Source organism: Podarcis raffonei, chromosome 1 (assembly GCF_027172205.1).
Source record: "Podarcis raffonei isolate rPodRaf1 chromosome 1, rPodRaf1.pri, whole genome shotgun sequence".
Classification (NCBI taxonomy): Eukaryota; Metazoa; Chordata; class Lepidosauria; order Squamata; family Lacertidae; genus Podarcis; species Podarcis raffonei.
In genome coordinates this window covers 137,590,673-137,610,817 of record NC_070602.1, presented here as the reverse complement: position 1 = coordinate 137,610,817, position 20,145 = coordinate 137,590,673, and the positions used below count along the sequence as shown (strand labels likewise).

General features: G+C 40.4%; 1 protein-coding gene across 6 annotated transcripts in view; it reads right to left on the bottom strand.

Moving 5' to 3' along the window:
• Positions 1-20,145, bottom strand: part of ERBB4 (erb-b2 receptor tyrosine kinase 4) — a 787,830-nt gene that overhangs the window by 120,224 nt on the left and 647,461 nt on the right. For all 6 annotated transcript variants that reach the window (XM_053364631.1, XM_053364650.1, XM_053364658.1 and 3 more), the window contains one exon: positions 447-632. In XM_053364631.1, the coding sequence (XP_053220606.1) occupies positions 447-632 (186 nt within the window). The remainder of the gene's footprint in view (positions 1-446; positions 633-20,145) is intronic.

The following is a 20,145-nucleotide window of genomic DNA, read 5'->3' as shown; positions in this document are numbered from 1 at the left end:
TTTTCTCAAATCCCTCAATTTGTTGCAGGTATGTGAGATCCAGTTCTCCAAAACTTGACTCTCGCTTTACATCATCAGCTTGATTGTCTTCTTCATTTAACTACATTTTATTTATCAATTTCAGAAAGTGATTTCTTCTCATATATCAGATTTGTTTTAGAGAAATAAGTGTATCAATAATGAAAAATGCATGAGATCTAAAGCTTGACCCAGTGGGAAAATCTTCAACATATACTTCCCAAGATAAGAAGGAAGCAAAAATCCACAGATCCCGCTTTCTCCCTCCCAAACCCAATCACAATAAAACATACTCCATAAATGAATAGAATGCAAAATTTATTTTTGCACACCAGAGATATGGAGCCTAAGCAAACATCTCAAGCGGGGAATCTCAAAAGGTTTGAGATCTCTAGGAAAAAGCAGCAGCTGATTCTGTAAGAGCTTACCTTGGCTATCTGGACACACCAGTTCAGCAGCAGCTGGGAGCCAATGTTATCCTTGTGTTCATGAACATAGTCCAATAAGCAGCCGTGGGGCATCAGCTGAGTAACTAGCTGGATGGTTGGGCTCAAGCAGACTCCTAGTAGCCGTACCAGATGTGGATGATCCATGCTTGCCATTATAAGAGCTTCCTGCAATAAAAAGCCATATATTTAAAAGAGCCACTTAATACCACACTTCCGTGCCCAACTGAAACTACTTGGGCTGGTCCCGCTATGTAGCACTGTGAGTGGGAGACAGGTGAAGGCAGGAACTGGTGTCTAAATGATGTTCCTGGTATGGAGGGGGAAAGGTTGCAAACTGGGCTTCATTTCAGCAGTAAAATGTTTTGAGCTGGAAAGCAACTTTGGCTACACTTATTAGGATGTCCACCATTTGCACTGCAAGCTGTGACTCCTTTCATAGGTACATCTGTGTACATCTTTGAATCTGGATTCACTAAACACATCATTTCAATGAATGCATCATTGCGCCATGGAGCAGGGACAGTGAAAAGCAAAAAAGGCAAAGAGGTTTCCTTTGCAAAAAGAAAAAGAAAAGCAGGAAGCTACTTTCTCTGTGTTCTCTTTCAAAATACATGCATTTCTGATAAGTTTTTAAAAAATAACCACAGTGCTTCCACATGTGGTGGCAAAAAATATCAAATGATCTTGCTGTTAGTAGCATGAAACCACCATCATCACCCCCAGTCCCCCAAAAGGGGTAGAGGGAAGCGGGGTGGGGGAATTATATAGGAGGGGAAGGAGGCTGGGTTTGTATTTGAGAAAATTGCTCATCAGAGCACAAAGAGCATTTGAAACCAAATTGCAGTGTATTTGCATAATGGTTCTTTTTTTCAAAAAAAAGAAAGAAAGTAAAGATGAACAAGACATTAATTGTAGGGTGTGTGTATAATGAAAATAACAGATGGTTTAACCTTTTCTTTACTTCTGATATTTTTGAAATTATGTCAAGTCATGTTTTTCAGGGCGGGTGTAAGGACTCAGTATAACTCATGGCAGGTTTGGGCCAGCAAGGGAGCAGAGGCAGGAAGAGCAGTTCCATTTAAACCATTTGTTCCATGTTAAAATTAATACACGAGTCTGTTGCACGGGGTCACCGAGATGCAATGTTAGTCGCTTTTCGACTGACACCAGAAAATAGCACTGAAGGCCGGCAGAATAAATACATGTTGACAGGTACATTATCCATTTTCGAGAAACAAAATAACTCTCTGGTTTATGCCCCCTCTTCCTCCCCATAAAGTTTTCTCTTTCTTTTCGGCAAAGAAGCAAGCATTTCTATTTTAAACTGTGGCATTTTTCTTCATGTTGCCTGATTGGGATATGGATTCATTGTTTTTGCACACCAAAAATCAGTGGCAGGTGTGGGAAAATGGGAGAGACAAAAATATGTTGATAGACATATTAACTTCAGTGCATGATCTCCTGCTCATCTGCTATTTAATGCTCTATTTGAGATATGGAAAAAGCCATTTATAATGAATAACCAAACTGAGATGTGTTAGAATGTATTTATCCTGGAAACGTCCATATTGCATGCCCCAAGAAATGATCAAAGGAGGGTATAAAACATGTAGAGACTATACTATACCAATATCATAAACGAAGATTTTCATGCCTCAGTCAGCATGACCAATGTTCAGGGTTGATGGGAGTTGTAGTTCTACAATATGTGAAGTGCACCATGTTGGCTACCCCTGTACTATATGGTAATTGGTCTAAAGGATCATGAATCAATTTTGTCATTTGTATTGATGTAAACCTCCAGAACATATAGCTAATTATTTAGCTCTATCCCCAGTATATTTCATCTTATTGCTAAGGCTAGTGGCTAACGCAAATAAAGTTTCTATCTGTCCACTGTAATTGGACTAGTGATAGGCAAAGTTCTGGGTTCAATGTGGAACTAACATGACCTACTTAGTAACATTAGATTCTTTCATGCCCAATTCTTAAATATGGACATGCTGTTGTTCTCCCAATGATATAGTGTAATTGGGCCCAAGCAGGTCTCCTCCCTCTGTGACCCATCCCCACCTCCTGAACTTACAGTCAAGACCTGCAGCCTTCCAAGGCACACCTGTTAGGTATCCAGGAAACTACATGCAACATACACAGACACACTTCAAAACATTGGCATGGTGATCTCTCAAAAGAGATGCCTCCTTTTTTTGCTCGTGGTTCTGAGCTAGGAGCCATTTTAGTCATGAATCTAGGCCCGTGGGCTTCAAGTCAACACAGGGATGGATGAAGCAATAGTTTAAGGCAGGGCTTTTTTTCAGCTGGAGCTCACCGGAGCTCAGCTCTGGCACCTCCCACGTGGGCACCATTGCCATTCTATATCAGATCATAGCTAAAAGGGCCGAGAAGCGATATTGCCATTCTAAGAAAACAAGGGAGCAGTTAGTGGTGAGCTCCAGTGAGGGTGGATGTTCACTAAGGAGTGGGTTCTTTTAGTGGTAGCAACCAGTTATGGAAAGGACTCCCTAGAGTGGCATGCTGTGTGCCTACATTGTGGTCTGTGTGGCCTTTTTATTTTCTCAGCTGTTTTAAATACATAAGAACATATGATCCGTTTGCTGGATCAGGTCAGAGGTCTAGTCCAGCATCCTGTCCCCACACTGGCCAACCAGATGGCTGTGGGAAACCAGCAAGCAGGACATGAGCTCAAGAGCAGCCCTCTCCCCGCCTGTGGCTTCCAGCAACTGGCATTCAGAAGCTCTGCTGCCTCTGACAGTGGAGGTGGAACATGACATGCTTCCCTGTGGCAGCTTCAAGGCAGTCTTACATTGCTTTATGCTTTCTTTGTGCTGATTTTTATGCAGATTGTTGTTGATGTTTAAACCTTGGTTGTATTACTATAGTTTTAATAAATGGTTTGTGTTGGGAACCTCCCAGAGCACCTTGCTGGATATATAAATGTCAAAAATAAATAAATGAAAATAAATGAATTTCAAATATGGCATGACAACTTATACCAAATTTGTCTGTTTCAGCAGCCTTGCTACAACTTCCAGTTAGAGTGTGGCTCAGCACCACCTGCCTTCGTATGAATACACACAAAAATGGCCACAAATACACACAAAAATGGCCCTGTACCCATGAAGCATGCAGACCTGGCCCAAGATTTTTCTGTGACAGCTTGATAAACTGAAAAGTTGTAATGCACCATGACACTGATAAATGTTTTTGCCTTTCTGAAAATATATGTATAAGCGGATGCCTCCTTAAATTTGCCTTCCCCTGTTTTGGTTTTCTATATTGCAGCCACAAAGACTCTTTAAAGTACTTAAGAAGCTCACTGTACTCTGGGCTGGGAATTATTTGCAAAACCTCAAATGTGTGCTGTGTGACAGGAGAAAGATATTAGAGCGGACACACATTTTTTTCATTAATTTTATGGTACCTGTAATTGCTACAGCAAAGAAACATGTCTACAGTGCATGTCTGAGCAGCCTTTGGGAGGAAGCAATTACAAATTGATGTATCTTCAACATATTTTGCTTGCATATTAAGTTTTGAAGAACCTCCTGCAGAATGCATCCCTCTAGACCTGGCTAACTGCTGAAGCTGACGTAGCCATATGTGGACGAAAGAAAAAATTCAAGAGAGGAGTGAAAAGAGGTGCAAATATATAACTAACCATTTAGTTATATGCACAAACAAACAAACAAATAAACAAACAAACCTATCCCCAAGGGTCTCCCAAGAATATAAAGGCACCATTTACTGACGCATCAGAGTAGCTATGAGTCAATCTAGGTGTGACAGGATCAGTGATCTTGGTTTTTCAAGCAATGGGACAGCCACACTTGTTGTTCATGTATAAAATGTTTATGGAAATCTTAAAGGGGGGGCAGTGAAATTATTCCTCGTCTTACCTCTGCATGCTTTTCTCCCAACTGAGCTCATTTCTAGTAACAGAGCTGAACTGTGAGAGCTGGAGGCTGCTACTCTCAGAGCCAAACAGGAAGAAATGAACCTGGGCTGATGGGAGCTCCAGCACATGAAGCGTCAGGCAGAGTTCATGCTCAAGTCAAGGAGGCCAGGGCACACTACCTGGCCCCTCCACTCCTTGACATAAACAAAACCTAAGCATCTAATAATGCAACTTGATAAACTGCAAACAAACAAACAAACAATTATGCAGGAAGAAAGCCAAAAGGGGTGTGGGGACTTTCCAGTATTTTGCACTGCCTCTCACAAGTATGCCTTTCTGCCTACTGGATCTATCATCTATCTATCATCTATCTATCTATCTATCTATCTATCTATCTATCTATCTATCTATCTATCTATCATCTATCTATCTATCTATCTATCTATCTATCATCTATCATCTATCTATCTATCTATCTATCTATCTATCTATCTATCTATCTATCTATCTATCATCTATCTATCTCTATCATCTGCCTTGGGTGTGCCCTCTATGCAATGAGATTATTTTCCTTTGTTTTCCATTCTTTACCTTAACTTTTCATTTGGGTGAACTTTAATCAGAACAACTGGAAGAGCAACCATTTTTGTCTGTTTGTCCAATCTTATCCTGTTGTTCTTACAGGGTCCCTTTGAGAGTAAGAATTCCAAATCAGACCAACATATTATTTCTTTGCTTGTCCAAAGAGGCCATGGAATCAGTAAGCAGGATTCTCCCCCAGGACAGTACTACTAAGGGGCCCGCAGTGTCTGCTTAACTTGAAACAATGTCAAGAGGAGTATTGGCTGTTGAAATCAGATCAGTATCACAGTCAAAATAAAGGAGGCTTTTTAAATGTTCAATATTCAGTGCCGACTGAAAGTCAGTGATGGAAATAACATAACCATCACCAATTGCACCTAGACATTTTGCAAGCTCTGGTTTTCCATACAGCTGCAATCGCTCAATATGGAACCGGGGGGCAGGCGGGCTTTTTTTTTTTATTACCAAAGGTAACCTCATTTGCGGAAGGCTCATGTTTTGAGCAGAGAGGCAGTGGTTCACTATCTCCATGGAAAAATAGTCAATATTTTCCCTATCGCAATGGCTTGGCTTTGCCACCTGATTAATGAAGCAGCTGCAAAATGGTATTGACTGTTAATATCACTCTTATCACAAGCAAATTGGTATTACTTCTCCCAGTTATCCAGACATTTTCCTCAAGAAGATAATGCAAACAGTTAAGATAACACTAAGGCCCGGGCTATCTGGTGTTGACCTCATTTTTTTATTGCACAATAATGGTCTATTTGTCCAATTAACAACTAGTCTTCCGAACTAAAGCAAAAATCCTTCTGGAACAATTTTTAATCACTGTAGAGGCAAAATCTAAGATAACACACACACCACTTGTAACTAATAATACATATTTAAAGCTAACAATGATGAAGCCAGGATCATACCACAGGGCAACATTAAGCACTAGTCATCATGAAAGGCTGACAACGGGTGCTGAATTCTAATGGCCAGCCAGAACTAAGTTAGTAAGGTTTCAGCCAAATACTTGTCGCTTTTCATTTTGGAGTCAAGTGAGACATTTTGGTAGTTTTGGGTAAACAACTTACCAAGATAATGTGAATATCAGTCTTTGTCTGGTGCTGCTGATTTCATTTACATTTCTTGGATTAATCACATGAATGATCACACCCAATCAGGAATCATTGTAATAAAGTGGCATGACATCATGACGTAATGCAGCCAATGAGAGTTGGCTATATGATGGTGCCAATGAGGGAAATTAATTATTATGCCCACATTCCTATGCATGGTTACTTAGAAGTAAGGCCCTTGTACTCAATAAGACTTAGTACACAGTGCACATTGCAAGGAGTGTCAAAAATGTTAAAAAGGGAAGAGTTTTTTACATTGTTGAAAACTGAGCTGTTTTGCTTCAGATCTAGATGAATCAGTGTTATAGAGATTTTCAAATCCTTGTTTTCAGTTATCATCTTTAAGTCCCTAGAAATGTGGCTGGTTTGTAAGTTATGCAGAATCTGAGAGAATTTTGTTTCTCCAGGGGATTTCTGTTTGTTGATTTGTCCATCTTGGGAATATACCTGACAGATATTCAAAGTTCAGGGTGCTCTTACATGATGATAAAGCACCAGGAGCAATCAAACCTCCTGAGACCTCTGAGTATGTGCATTAGGACTCTTATCAAATTTACACCAGCAAAAATCTGTTTGATGTCCTTAACCTAATATGCTCCCTTTTCTAAATTCTTGGCTCATTCTCACATTGAAATAACAATGATTAATGGCACATTGTTCCTTTTCAGGGACTCTTTACCAACACTACTTTACGTTTTGCTGCTGATTTCTGAGCCATTGAACTGAGGTATATTATCACACTCTTGTGCTCAATCTGTTATCATGAAAAATCTAGAAAGTAATAACTTATCACTATAAAGTTCTCCTTTTTTAGAAAAATAAAGTTTCAAAAATTGCTTAGCTGGCAAATTATATTTATATATACCCTATTTGATTGACTTTAATATCTAGACAGTTCTGCTTCAATCAGAGATGTGCTGATTGACTGCTAACCTTGAACCATACAGCAACCTCATTGGAAGGCATTACGTATACACTGAAGAAAATAATACCTTGTATTATTAACACACATCCCATAAAACCTTCATTTATTATCAGCCTAACAGCAACCTGGCATATACATTACCATTTAGAAATTGAAATACCAACGTGTCTACTCTGAATTGCTAATATAAGCTGGAGGCATGCAGAGAAAATTCCTAAATAATAGGAAGTTCTTTGATACAGACTTTCCATTTCTTATTGTGAAGCATTGGCACTAATTGCTCAGTTCTGGGTAACAAATTCAGCCTTTAAAGCTGGATGTTCTTTGCCTGTTTCTTTTTTTACTATAGTGGAAAGGGATTGTTTGGTAATTATGCCTCTCATTTTATTAATTTTAAATATTTCCTTCTCTTTGAACTTTGGGAAACTTTGAGGCAGCAGAAAAATTCTAAGTTTGTAAGGAATGAGCAGGAGAATTCTAGCTTCAGCCCACACAGCAGTTACCAGGAGAATGTTAGGAGCCAGAAATTTTGACAACAGAGACCAAAATGCCCAGGGACTTTTCTTTGAGGTTCCTTGGGTGGGCCGTTGTTGTCCTCCATGTACCAGATATGTATAAATGCGACAGTCTTGATTACACCCTCGCGAATAACTTTGCTTAAAAAGCCTGTGCTTTTTAGGTTCTTTTCTTTCCTGGTTTTTGTAGAGCCAATTGGGAGCAGTGACCACTGTGCTATTAATTAAAAACATATGTAAATGGCCAATTGCAACCATCATCATCATCCAACATGGTGTCTTGGGCTAACCAAGTCAGAATGATGCAAATGGATGGTCTGCCAAGGATCCAGGGAAGGGCTGGATGGGGAGGTTTCTGCCGGAATTGGGGCAGTCTGATAGTGAGGGTCCTGGAGGCAGTAATGCAGCAGGGCTCCCCATGAGGACACCGTGGCTTGGCCTCCCTCCTAGCGCAGCCGCTGCTCCCCACCCTCTGCTACATTCTAATAGATAATGACTATGAAACATTGCTAGCCTTATCATCCACGAATTTGGCTTAGAATCATAGAATCATAGAGATGGAAGAGACCACAAGGGCCATCGAGTCCAACCCCCTGCCAAGCAGGAAACACCATCAGAGCACTCCTGACATATGGTTGTCAAGCCTTTGCTTAAAGACCTCCAAAGAAGGAGACTCCACCACACTCCTTGGCAGCAAATTCCACTGTCAAACAGCTCTTACTGTCAGGAAGTTCTTCCTAATGTTTAGGTGGAATCTTCTTTCTTGTAGTTTGGATCCATTGCTCCGTGTCTGCTTCTCTGGAGCAGCAGAAAACAACCTTTCTCCCTCCTCTATGTGACATCCTTTTATATATTTGAACATGGCTATCATATCACCCCTTAGCCTCCTCTTCTCCAGGCTAAACATGCCCAGCTCCCTTAGCCGTTCCTCATAAGGCATCATTTCCAGGCCTTTGACCATTTTGGTTGCCCTCCTCTGGACACGTTCCAGTTTGTCAGTGTCCTTCTTGAACTGTGGTGCCCAGAACTGGACACAGTACTCCAGGTGAGGTCTGACCAGAGCAGAATACAGTGGCACTATTACTTCCCTTGATCTAGATGCTATACTCCTATTGATGCAGCCCAGAATTGCATTGGCTTTTTTAGCTGCCGCGTCACACTGTTGGCTCATGTCTAGTTTGTGGTCAACCAAGACTCCTAGATCCTTTTCACATGTAGTGCTCTCAAGCCAGGTGTCACCCATCTTGTATTTGTGCCTCTCATTTTTTTTGCCCAAGTGCAATACTTTACATTTCTTTTTTTTTTTTTTATGATAATTTTTTATTACAGATTTTTATAACAACACAAACATATAACAAATACATAAACAAACAAAAAACACAATCAAAACAAAAAACATGTACCATTTCATATCTTAGTTTCTTACACCTTTCTTCCCCGACTTCCTCATGCCTCCCTTCTCTGTATTCCAAGTTCTTATCAATTACTCAGCAAATCTTCCCTTATTTTAATAAAAATTCAAGCTAATCTTCCTTATTCTCCTTGTCTTAACCATTACTAATAGTAACCATTTACTTTCCAATCCAACATCATTCTAACTCTCATTAATTTTGTAGTATTTCTTTAAATAGTCCTTAAACTTTTTCCAATCTTCTTGCGCTGCTTCTCTTCCCTGGTTTCGGATTCTGCTCGTCATTTCTGCCAAGCCCATGTAGTCTATCACCTTCATCTGCCATTCTTCCAGTGTGGGTAGATCTTGCGTCTTCCAGTACTTCGCAATGAGTATTCTAGCTGCTGTTGTAGCATACATGAAGAAAGTTGTATCTGTCTTTAACACCCCTTGGCCGACAATACCCAAGAGAAAGGCCTCTGGTTTCTTGGTGAAAGTATATTTAAATACCTTTTTAAGTTCATTATAGATCATTTCCCAGAATGCCTTAATCTTCGGGCACGTCCACCAAAGGTGAAAGAATGTACCTTCCTTTTCTTTACATTTCCAACATTTATTGTCAGGCAAATGGTAAATCTTTGCAAGCTTGACTGGGGTTATGTACCACCTATAGATCATTTTCATAATATTTTCTCTTAAGGCATTACATGCCGTAAATTTCATCCCGGTGGTCCACAACTTTTCCCAATCAGCAAACAAAATATTATGACCAATGTCCTGAGCCCATTTAATCATAGCTGATTTAACCGTTTCATCTTGTGTATTCCATTTCAGCAGCAGATTATACATTTTTGACAAATTCTTGGTACTTGGTTCTAACAATTCTGTCTCCAATTTTGATTTTTCCACCTGGAAGCCAATTTTACTGTCCATTTTAAACACTTCATTTATTTGATGGTAGTGCAGCCAATCTCTCACCTTCCCTTTTAATTTCTCAAAACTCTGCAATCTCAATTTGTCCCCTTCCTTTTCCAAGATTTCCCAGTATCTTGGCCACTTTGACTCCATATTAGACTTTTTAACAGCCTTTGCTTCCATTGGCGATAGCCACCTTGGAGTTTTGTTTTCCAGCAAGTCTTTATATCTGACCCAGACATTTAATAGTGCTTTCCTGACAATATGGTTTTTAAAACTTTTATGTGCTTTAACCTTGTCATACCACAGATATGCATGCCACCCAAAGATATTGTTAAAACCTTCCAAATCCAAAATGTCTGTGTTTTCAAGAAGCAGCCATTCTTTCAGCCAGCAGAAAGCTGCCGCTTCATAGTACAGTTTAAAGTCTGGCAGGGCAAACCCCCCTCTTTCCTTTGAATCCGTTAATATCTTAAATTTAATTCTGGGCTTTTTGCCCTGCCAGACAAATTTAGATATGTCTTTTTGCCACTTCTTGAAACAGTCCATTTTATCCATTATTTGCAATGCTTGAAATAAAAACAACATTCTTGGCAATACATTCATCTTTATGACTGCAATTCGACCTAACAAGGAAAGCTTTAAATTTGACCAAATCTCCAAGTCTTTTTTCACTTCTGTCCAAGTTTTTTCATAATTATCTTTAAATAAATTCACATTCTTAGCTGTCATGTTTATACCCAAGTATTTCACTTTTTTAACCACAGTCAACCCTGTCTCATTCTGAAACCTTTCTTTTTCAACCTGTGTTAGATTTTTCTCCAATACCTTTGTTTTTGACTTATTCAATTTAAATCCTGCCAATTGACCAAACTCTTGGATTATTTCCAAAACTCTTTTCGTACTAGCTTCTGGCTCTTGCAATGTAAGTACTAGGTCATCTGCAAATGCTCTCAGTTTGTATTGTTTAGCTCCGACCTGAATCCCTTTAACCAACTGGTCCCTCCTAATCATATTAAGCAAAACCTCCAGGACCGATATAAAAAGTAATGGGGAGATAGGGCACCCCTGTCGTGTCCCTTTTTCAATCTTGAACTCTTCTGTAACCACATTATTTACAATTAATTTTGCTTTCTGTTCAGAATAAATTGCACCTATACCATTCTCAAACCCTTGGCCTACCCCCATCCCCCGGAGGTTCTTCAACATAAAGCTCCAAGAAATGTTGTCAAAGGCTTTCTCGGCGTCCACAAATATCAAAACAGCCTTAGTATTTATGTTCACTTCCAACTTCTCCAAAATGTCAATTATATTCCTTACATTGTCCGACAAATGCCTTTTCGGGAGAAAGCCCGCTTGGTCCCCATGAATCTCCTCCATCAAAACTCTTTTCAGTCTCTTTGCTAAAACATCAGCAAAGATTTTGTAATCCACATTTAGTAACGAGATGGGTCGGTAGTTCTTAAGTTGGGTCTTTTCAGTCTCTGTCTTTGGTATAAGTGTAATGTAGGCCTCTCTCCACGTATCGGGTGCCTTCCTCCCCTCCATGATCTCGTTGCAGACTTCCTTCAAAGGTTGTATAAGCCCTTCCTTCAAAACTTTGTAATATTTGGAAGTCAGTCCATCCGGTCCAGGTGATTTGCCCAACGTCATGTTTTGAATGGCATCTTCTATTTCCTGTGCTGATATCTCCTGGTTCAAAATTGTCTTACTTTCCTGCGAAATCTTTTTCAGCCCATTTTTCTCGAGGAATTGTTGTATATCAGTTTCTTTTTGCGGCCCTTGTGTGTAAAGTTGTCTAAAGTAGTTCTGAAAACAGTTCCTGATTTCAGCTGGGTTACTTATATTCTTTCCTTCCACTTCTATGTTTGTTACCGTGTTGAGTTTTTGTCTCTTCTTTATTTGCCAAGCCAATAGCTTGCCACATTTGTCAGCAGATTCAAAAGTCTTTTGTCTCATTTGCTTAATTTTCCACTCTAATTCTTGATTCGTCAGTTCCATATATTGTGTTTGATAAAATTTGATTTCTCTTAAAATCTCTTGTGATTTTGGCTTCAATCTTAGTTTCTTTTCCCCTTCTTTTATCTTTTCCAGAATTTTTTCCTTCCTCTCATTTTGTTTTCTTTTCTTTAATGTATTTTGTTGTATCAGAAACCCTCTCATCACGGCTTTGCTTGCGTCCCATACTATTCTTTTTTCTACTTTAGTCCTTAGATTGATTTCAAAATAGTCTTTCAAAGTTTTTTGGGCCTTCTTGCAAATCTCCTCATCTCTAAGTAAGGTGTCATTCATTCTCCATCTGAAGGAGCCAGTTGTTGTTTGCCTCATCACCATCTTTACTGCGTTATGGTCGGAGAAAGTTTTTGGGCAGATTTCCACTCTCTTTATGTTCTGCGCCATACTGCTAGTCACCCAAATTTGGTCGATCCTTGTCCATGTCATTTTGGCTTCAGAAAAGAAGGTTCCCTCTCTTTCTAATGGGTGTTTTGTTCTCCAGATGTCTATCAAATCCATATTGTCAGTCATTTCAAAAAAGGTCTTTGGTAGTCTTCCATCTTTTGTTACTACCTGTCTTTGTGCTTTGTCCATATTTGTTGAAACCACTCCATTCATGTCTCCCATCATAATTAGATTATAATCCATGTAGTCCATCAAAGTCTCATGCAACTTCTTGAAAAATTCAGCTTTCCCTTCATTTGGCGCATAAACTCCCACTATCAGATACTTTTCTCCTTGAAATTGGATTTCAATTGCCAAATATCTTCCTTGGTCGTCTTTGAAGATTTGTTTCGGTTGCAGCTTTTCCTTTGCATAAATCACTACTCCTCTCTTTTTTACCCTGTCTGAAGATATAAATTCTTGTCCCAGTCTTTTATTTATTAATAATTTCCTATGTGCTCTTGTCACATGGGTCTCTTGTAAGCAAATCAAGTCCAATTGGTCTTTCTTTAGAGCATGAAATATATTTTTCCTTTTTCTGGGAATGTTCAAACCGTTACAATTCCAGGTTAGAAATTGCAGAGCCATGATGGGGTTATTTACTCTTTCCTCCTACAGCTCCCAATTTTTGTTCCTCGTTTGTCGGTGGTTCCGTGTCCGTATCTAGTGAAGGATGCCCTTGCCCTGGAAACGTCTCTTTCTGTAGGTCTTCTTCGTGTTCTCCTAAGAACTTGTCTTTATCACTCACTGTCTTTATTCTTCTTTTCTTCCCCTTGTATTTAAAAGACAAGCCTTGGGGAAACTCCCACCTGAATTGAATGTAGTTCCTTTTCAGCAGTATCACCAGGTCCTTGTAGTGTCCTCTTGCGTCCAAAATGCTTTTGGGAATATCTTTAAAAATCTCAATGTGAAAATCTTCAATTCGAAGGGTTGTTTGGTAATGCAGGTTCAGTATTTTGTCCCGTTCCTCCTTTGATCTCAGAGTTATTAAACAGTCTCTGGGTCTGTTCTTCCTCTGCCTTGCTCCCAGTCTAAATGCACTTTCTATCTTAAATTCTTCTTTGTCCAGCTCCTGCTTCCAAAAGTCAGAGAATTCTTTTGTCAAATAGTCCACCAGGTTGTCTTCTTCCTTTTCCGGCACAAGTCTGATCCTTAAGTTCCTCTCCTTGCGTTGCATATCCTGCATAGAAAGTGCCAGTTCATATTCATCTAGTTTCTTAAACACTGGTGGAAACTTTCCCTCAGCAGCAGTTGCAATTTCTTTAGCTTCCTCAGCTATCTTTCTTGTTGTAGATGATTCTTCCAATAATTTCCCAATTGCTTCTGCATTTGAATTCACTTTATTCCCAAGGTCAGTTATACTTTTTGTATTTGAATCAATTTTCCCAGAGATTTCTTCAATTTTCTTATTTGTTTCAGCAACTTGTACTTTGGTTTCTGCACCTTGCTTTTTTAATTCCTCTAAAGAGTCATTTATCTTCTCCAATACCTTAGCAAAGGATTCTTCTGAAGACATTATTTTCACTTTTGCCTTTGGAATAACTGTAGTTCCAGGGGCTCCTGATACAGAAGCCCTTCTTTGCATAAAAGATTCAACTTTGTATTGTCTGCCAGATCTCAAGGTTGTTTCTTGTAAATCCTCTTTCTTGTGAGATTTCTCTTTACCATCTGCCATAACAAAGTCTTTTACTCAAGGTCATTCCCACACTCTTGAGCTGTCAGACAAAAGTTCTCAAATTTTAAGCTCCACTTGTTGCTGAAACAATGTATAAGTCCTCTAGAGGGCGTACAGTCAGTTCTTTACTTTCAAATTAGTCCCCCACTCTCCAGAAAATAAACAAAGTTCTTTTCTATTGTTCTTTCTCTTTCTAAAGAATCCAAGTCAATAATGTCCTGCAAGTAGCTTTGCTGTGCAACAAAATAAATGTTTCAGGTTGAGAGTAGCCAAAGTCAGTTAAAGATACTTTTTTACCTTCTTATATCAACAATCCTTAGCCGGTGCCTTTTCTCCGGCAGTCCGATCCCCAGGTACAGGAGCAGCGATGAATAGCTCAATTTCTTTTAAAATGGCAGGGAAACACTTTAAAATCTTCTCCCCCCCCCTCCTGCCTTCGGGGAGGGAGTTCTTTACTTGGTGATGGATTTATTAGTTCCCACCACTCTCCTTTCAGACAGTTACAGCTGAAATGCCTTTCGCTTTGATCTTGCTACAGAACGGAAAGCAGACTTCCTTTTTGGTGCTTGTCCGTCTCGGTATCCAATTTCTTTAATTTTAGTGCCCAATTATATCTTAGCAGTCAATCCTACTCACGGATAGATGTTCCTTTTAGTCCAAATTCACTGGAAGAAGTCAGCGCTCTCCGCTAATGGCGACGCGGCTTCGCTTCGCAGGCTGGGTGAAGACGACTCTCAGCACCGCTCCACACACCCTCCGCTGATCCGCAGCCTTTAAAAAGGCTATTTCACAGCGTCGGGGGGGCGCAAAGGTGCCCGCCGAGTCTCCAGTTCACAGGCTACGCGCCTGTGATTTTTGGGGGTCCCCGCTCCGCCGTAGCTGACGGGACCCGAACCTACGAAGCAGATCTCTCCCGGAGCTCCAGGAGAAATCCGCCATTAAGCGCTGGCGCTAACCGGAAGTCCTAATACTTTACATTTCTCCCTGTTAAAATTCATCTTGTTTGTTTTGGCCCAGTTCTCTAATCTGTCAAGGTCGTTTTGAAGTGTGATCCTGTCCTCTGGGGTGTTAGCCACCCCTCCCAGTTTGGTGTCATCTGCAAATTTGATCAGGATGCCCTTGAGTCCATCATCCAAGTCGTTGATAAAGATGTTGAATACGACCGGGCCCAAGACAGAACCCTGTGGCACCCCACTAGTCACTCTTCTCCAGGATGAAGAGGAACCATTGATGAGCACCCTTTGGGTTCGGTCAGTCAGCCAGTTACAAATCCACTGAGTGGTAGCATAGTCAAGACCGCATTTTACCAGCTTCTTTACAAGAATATCATGGGGCACCTTGTCAAATGCCTTGCTGAAATCAAGGTAGGCTACATCCACTGCATTCCCTTCATCTACCAGGCTTGTAATTCTGTCAAAAAACGAGATCAGGTTAGTCTGACATGACTTATTTTTCAGAAATCCATGCTGACTATTGGTGATCACAGCATTCCTTTCCAGGTGCTCACAGACTGTTTGCTTAATGATCTGCTCCAGAATCTTCCCTGGTATTGATGTCAGACTGACTGGGCGGTAATTATTTGGGTCCTCTCTTTTCCCCTTTTTGAAAATAGGGACAACATTTGCCCTCCTCCAGTCTGCCGGGACTTCGCCTGTTCTCCAGGAATTCTCAAAGATGACTGCCAGTGGTTCTGAAATCACATCTGCCAGTTCTTTTAATACTCTTGGATGCAGTTCATCTGGCCCTGGAGACTTGAATACATCTAGACTAGCCAAGTATTCTTGTACTATCTCCTTAGTTATTCTGGGCTGTGTTTCCTCTGCTGAATCCTTTGCTCCAAATTCTTCAGGTCGGGCATTGTTTTCTTTATCGGAGAAGACTGAGGCAAAGAAGGCATTGAGGAGTTCAGCCCTTTCTGTGTCCCCTGTTTGCATTTCACCATCTTCTCCTCTGAGTGACTCCACTGTTTCTTTGTTCTTCCTTTTGCTACGAACATACCCATAAAAGCCTTTTTTGTTGCTTAACCATCACTGTATCTTGTGTTAGCAAATTCCAAAGTTTACCTATGCTCTGGGCAATGAAATACTCTCTTTTGTCTGTCCTAAGTCTTCTTGAATCGGTCTGGGTTTTAGTGTTCTTGGGTGGTCTGGATTTTCGTGTTGCAAGGGGGTGGTGGGGATAGTCTCCTTCTCTACACCATGCATGTTGTGAAAGGCATCTATCATATTCCCCACTTTATAAACTGAATGCAGGACTTCTGTTTTTATTCTTCTGTGGGAAGAATAGCTTACCTAGGTTAAATATAGTTAAAGCAGAAAAAAGAACACTGCCTTGAACATTTTCTTGTCTTCCTGCAAAATATCTAAAAGCAGGTAACTTTCACTGGTAATCAGGTTTCTGGTTTCCTAGAGGCTGATTGCTCCAAGGCATTGCTACATCACATATTTAGCTTTTAGGAACATCCTCAAGCCTAGCATCTCCAGAAAGGACGAAAATTTCCATTGCACTCACAGTGACCTTTTCTGCCTGGAAGTCACAACTGTATCAACAACCTGGGGGAAATCTGCAAACTGAACTCCCAAGGTAAGTAACTGCTCCTGTAAGAGATCCGTGCCCCTAGGTTTGCCCGAGGGTTTGAGATTAAACCGACCAAACAGAATCATCCCACTTCCTACCAGTTGCAAAATGAGGTCCTCATTCTTTATAGAAGCCCTCTGAAAATGTTCAGGATGACACCAACATGTCCCTAGGAGAAATTAGTTGTTTCACAGTGGAGAAGCCACTCTGGAAAAGCCTCTTATCACTGCACACACCTGGTGTGCTCTTAGCGCATAGAAGACAAAGTCTGGCAAGCGTTTTTGGCTAATCTTGTCAACATAGTGGGCAGTCTTATTGAAACTTTTGCATACTGATCACAGAGTTCTAACCATCATGGTCTTAAAGGCCTTACAAAATAAAACATCTCTGTTATTTTTTTGTACTTGGGGGTGGGGGTGGGGAGAAATCAGATGCCTGCATTCATCAAGCCAAGCCAAGCCTAGTTTTCTCTCTTTTTCCTCTGCAATCACTTTATCCATCAAACCCCCTTTGAGCTAACTTAATTTATTTCCTGTGTGCTTGGCAGGAGTGGCAGTTGCAAGAGCACTGGTCAGTATTATTTATTATCTTTATGCATCACTAAACAAAACACTCTCCTTGGACATGAAAAGCTATTTCTAGGGATATTGGTGAGCCACAATACGTCTGGAGGAAGTCAAGAATCCCCTCGATCTTAATTATAAAACCATAAAAGAGACCAACTCCCTTTGCAGGCTCTTACCAGGAAACAAATGAGAATGGGAAATTTATTTCAAATCATAAATCCAAAAACCTTCAGTTTAATTTTTCCCAAGCTAACTTTCTCACCTAGCTAAGCAGCAGTGCCTTCTATTATTAGCTCCTGGCCCAATATTGGCTGACAAGCATCAGTCAAGCTGTCTTCACCTCAATGAGCTTGGGGACTCCCAAGGAACTCTACATATACAGACTTCTGCTTGCAACCCCTAATTATTTTCGAAGAGATAATGAAACATTTAAGTGCACAGAGGTTAGATTAAACTTGTAAGTGGATCAAAACCCTGGATAAAATTACAGCTTGTGTAACATCGCCTTTTAGAAATGCAAGACTGTTTCTTTTCTTTTTGCCTGATGAGATGTGTCAGACTTCATTGATTTCCTTCTCTACTAGTATCCTGGATAGTTTATTTTACTTTCTAATCAGGAGTGCACTCCATGGCATGTAGGATATCTCTGCTTTGATGATAAGCTATTGGCTTTTGGCAACAGCCTCATGGCTAGTTAGAAATTCATGACATCTCCAAGTCAATTGACTTACAATGTATTAGGAGAAAGGAGGAGGGCTGGGAGACTTCATAGAGCACAGAAATTAATGTTGTTTTGAAAAGTTTCCACACAGCCAATTGGTGGGTCTCTTAGTACCTGCCTTTTCTTTCACAGACACAACACTATGATGCTTTATACCTTGATGTTTGTAAGGTGAATGACATTCACATTCCACCCACTGCTTCCCAAGTCTGCAAGTTTTTTAGCTTCCCTTATCTGCATCACCCATCATGGAGGCTATAAACCAGAGCAACCTCAAGGGCATGCACTGCAAGGGTAGAAAGATTGCTCCACTATATAACAGATACAAAACCATGGATGTTCAGCTAGCAGAGTTGCAGACACTCGCAATTTGAGGTCACTGCTTTAAGGGCACTCCCCAATTTTAAGCTATGATTTCCTGACATTGGTTTTTCTCCCTTTCTCATTATTTCACTAAACAATCATATAACCAACAAAGGTTAGCCAAACTAATTAAAGTAAAGCAAAGCATATTGCAACAGATCTCACCTCCTTTCTAAATCTGCATTCGCAAAACAGATTCTGTGGAAGACAATTGCAGAGCAGAAGTATGTTGTAAACACTGGGCCAGCTTCAACTAAGCTGTGCTAGCACAAGCCAGTGCTGCAAGTCCCCTTCGCACAATGGGGCTCCCCTCTCCCCCCCCAGTGTCCCCAATCAGCTCTGGGGTGATGGGAGAACCCCCAGAAGAACATAAAGGAGAAGGAAGGAGGAGATCATTCCACCAGGCACACAGAAATGCTTGCATTGATGGGTAATCTGCTGAGTGCTACTTTGAATTCCACCCACTTTGTTTTGCTCTAGTAACCCCATTTTCTAGATACCTTATTTTGACAGTTCTTGCAATGCCCAAGCTGCTAAATCTTTGCTGAGTTCTTTATAAAACCTCAGTTGCATTGAAAAAGAACTTTTTCTAAAACTGAGGTGCTAGATAGCTAAGCTCTAAGGTATTCAGGTGAAGCCTTTCAGGTGAAGTCAACCTCAGAATTTACAACCTCAGAGGAATGATGCAACTAATAATGGCAATATGATGCAATTATGAAATGCATTGAAGAACATAAGCTGAATGAAGGCAAACCTTTACAGCAGTTACTCTAGTTTTAATTTAATCGTGAACCAAATTATGGATTTTTTGGATACCTTTAGCTATCTGTTACAAGAGATCTTTGTAAAAAAAAGAATGGAACACAAAGGAAAGATGAGGACTGAAATAACTTTTGAGTGAGACATATGAGAAATAGTATTTGCTGTGCTAGGGGGAAAGGTACCATTCAAACATAGGGATTTTTTTCTTTGCTACTGAATTCAATGTCCCCTGTTGAGAGAAATATAGGAGGGGGCTGCCCACATCATGTACTAGCATGATGCATTATGTCATTATAGTCATTATGGATACATTAGAAAGTTTTCAAGGGTACTGAAATGACAGCCCAGTTGCCAAATTGCCACGGCCTATTCTCCTTTAGCCGTACAGCATTTAAAAGGGGCCCAACTGGTCACAAAGCACTCCTTGGTTTCATTTTCTTTCTGCCACCATTAAAAGATTAAACAAAAAGCAATGGCTCCTACTGCTAATCTCTTTGTCTTCTGCAGAATAACAGGCATTCACTCTTGCATGTTTTTTGTGTTGTCGCTCTAATGGGCTAAAGTAAAATAGACATCTGTGCATACGAATCAGAATAAAACATTTGCAACAACACATGTTGCTTTACTCATTCCACATGTCAAAGAGAAATGTCATCTTATCAGTTGCAAGGGTAAAGTTCCAGAGCTTGTATCACAGAGCTGAGAAAGGTTCAGAAAAGGGCAACCAAAATGATCAAGGAGATGGAGCAAATCCCCTGCCAAGAAAGATTCAGGTGTTTTATTGTGATCTACAGGTCTGCAAGATATTCTGGGTTGTTTCCCCCCCTGTAACCTGAAATCCACCAATCAGCATCAAATGCAAACTACCGTAGTGGAAGGCAGAGACAGATGCAAAATGGTGGCGCCAATTACCTCCTGCAACCATCAGGCCATACACTATGATGAACTGCATATACAAGTGCAAATCCACATCTATGTTACTACAGAGCAGAGGTTGCAACACAAAACTCTCAAACTGGTCAGCTGAACAAATGAAGGGCAACCAGTTAATTTAAACCAATAGTTTACAGGAGAGAACACTGAAGCTGAGAGAGAAGAGATTAGCACAAAGCCAGCCACAGCAGAGAACAAGTTATTGCTGATTCCCTTCAAAAACAGTACTCAAGGACAAAGCATCAACTCTTTCCAGTCATGCTGGGATGCAG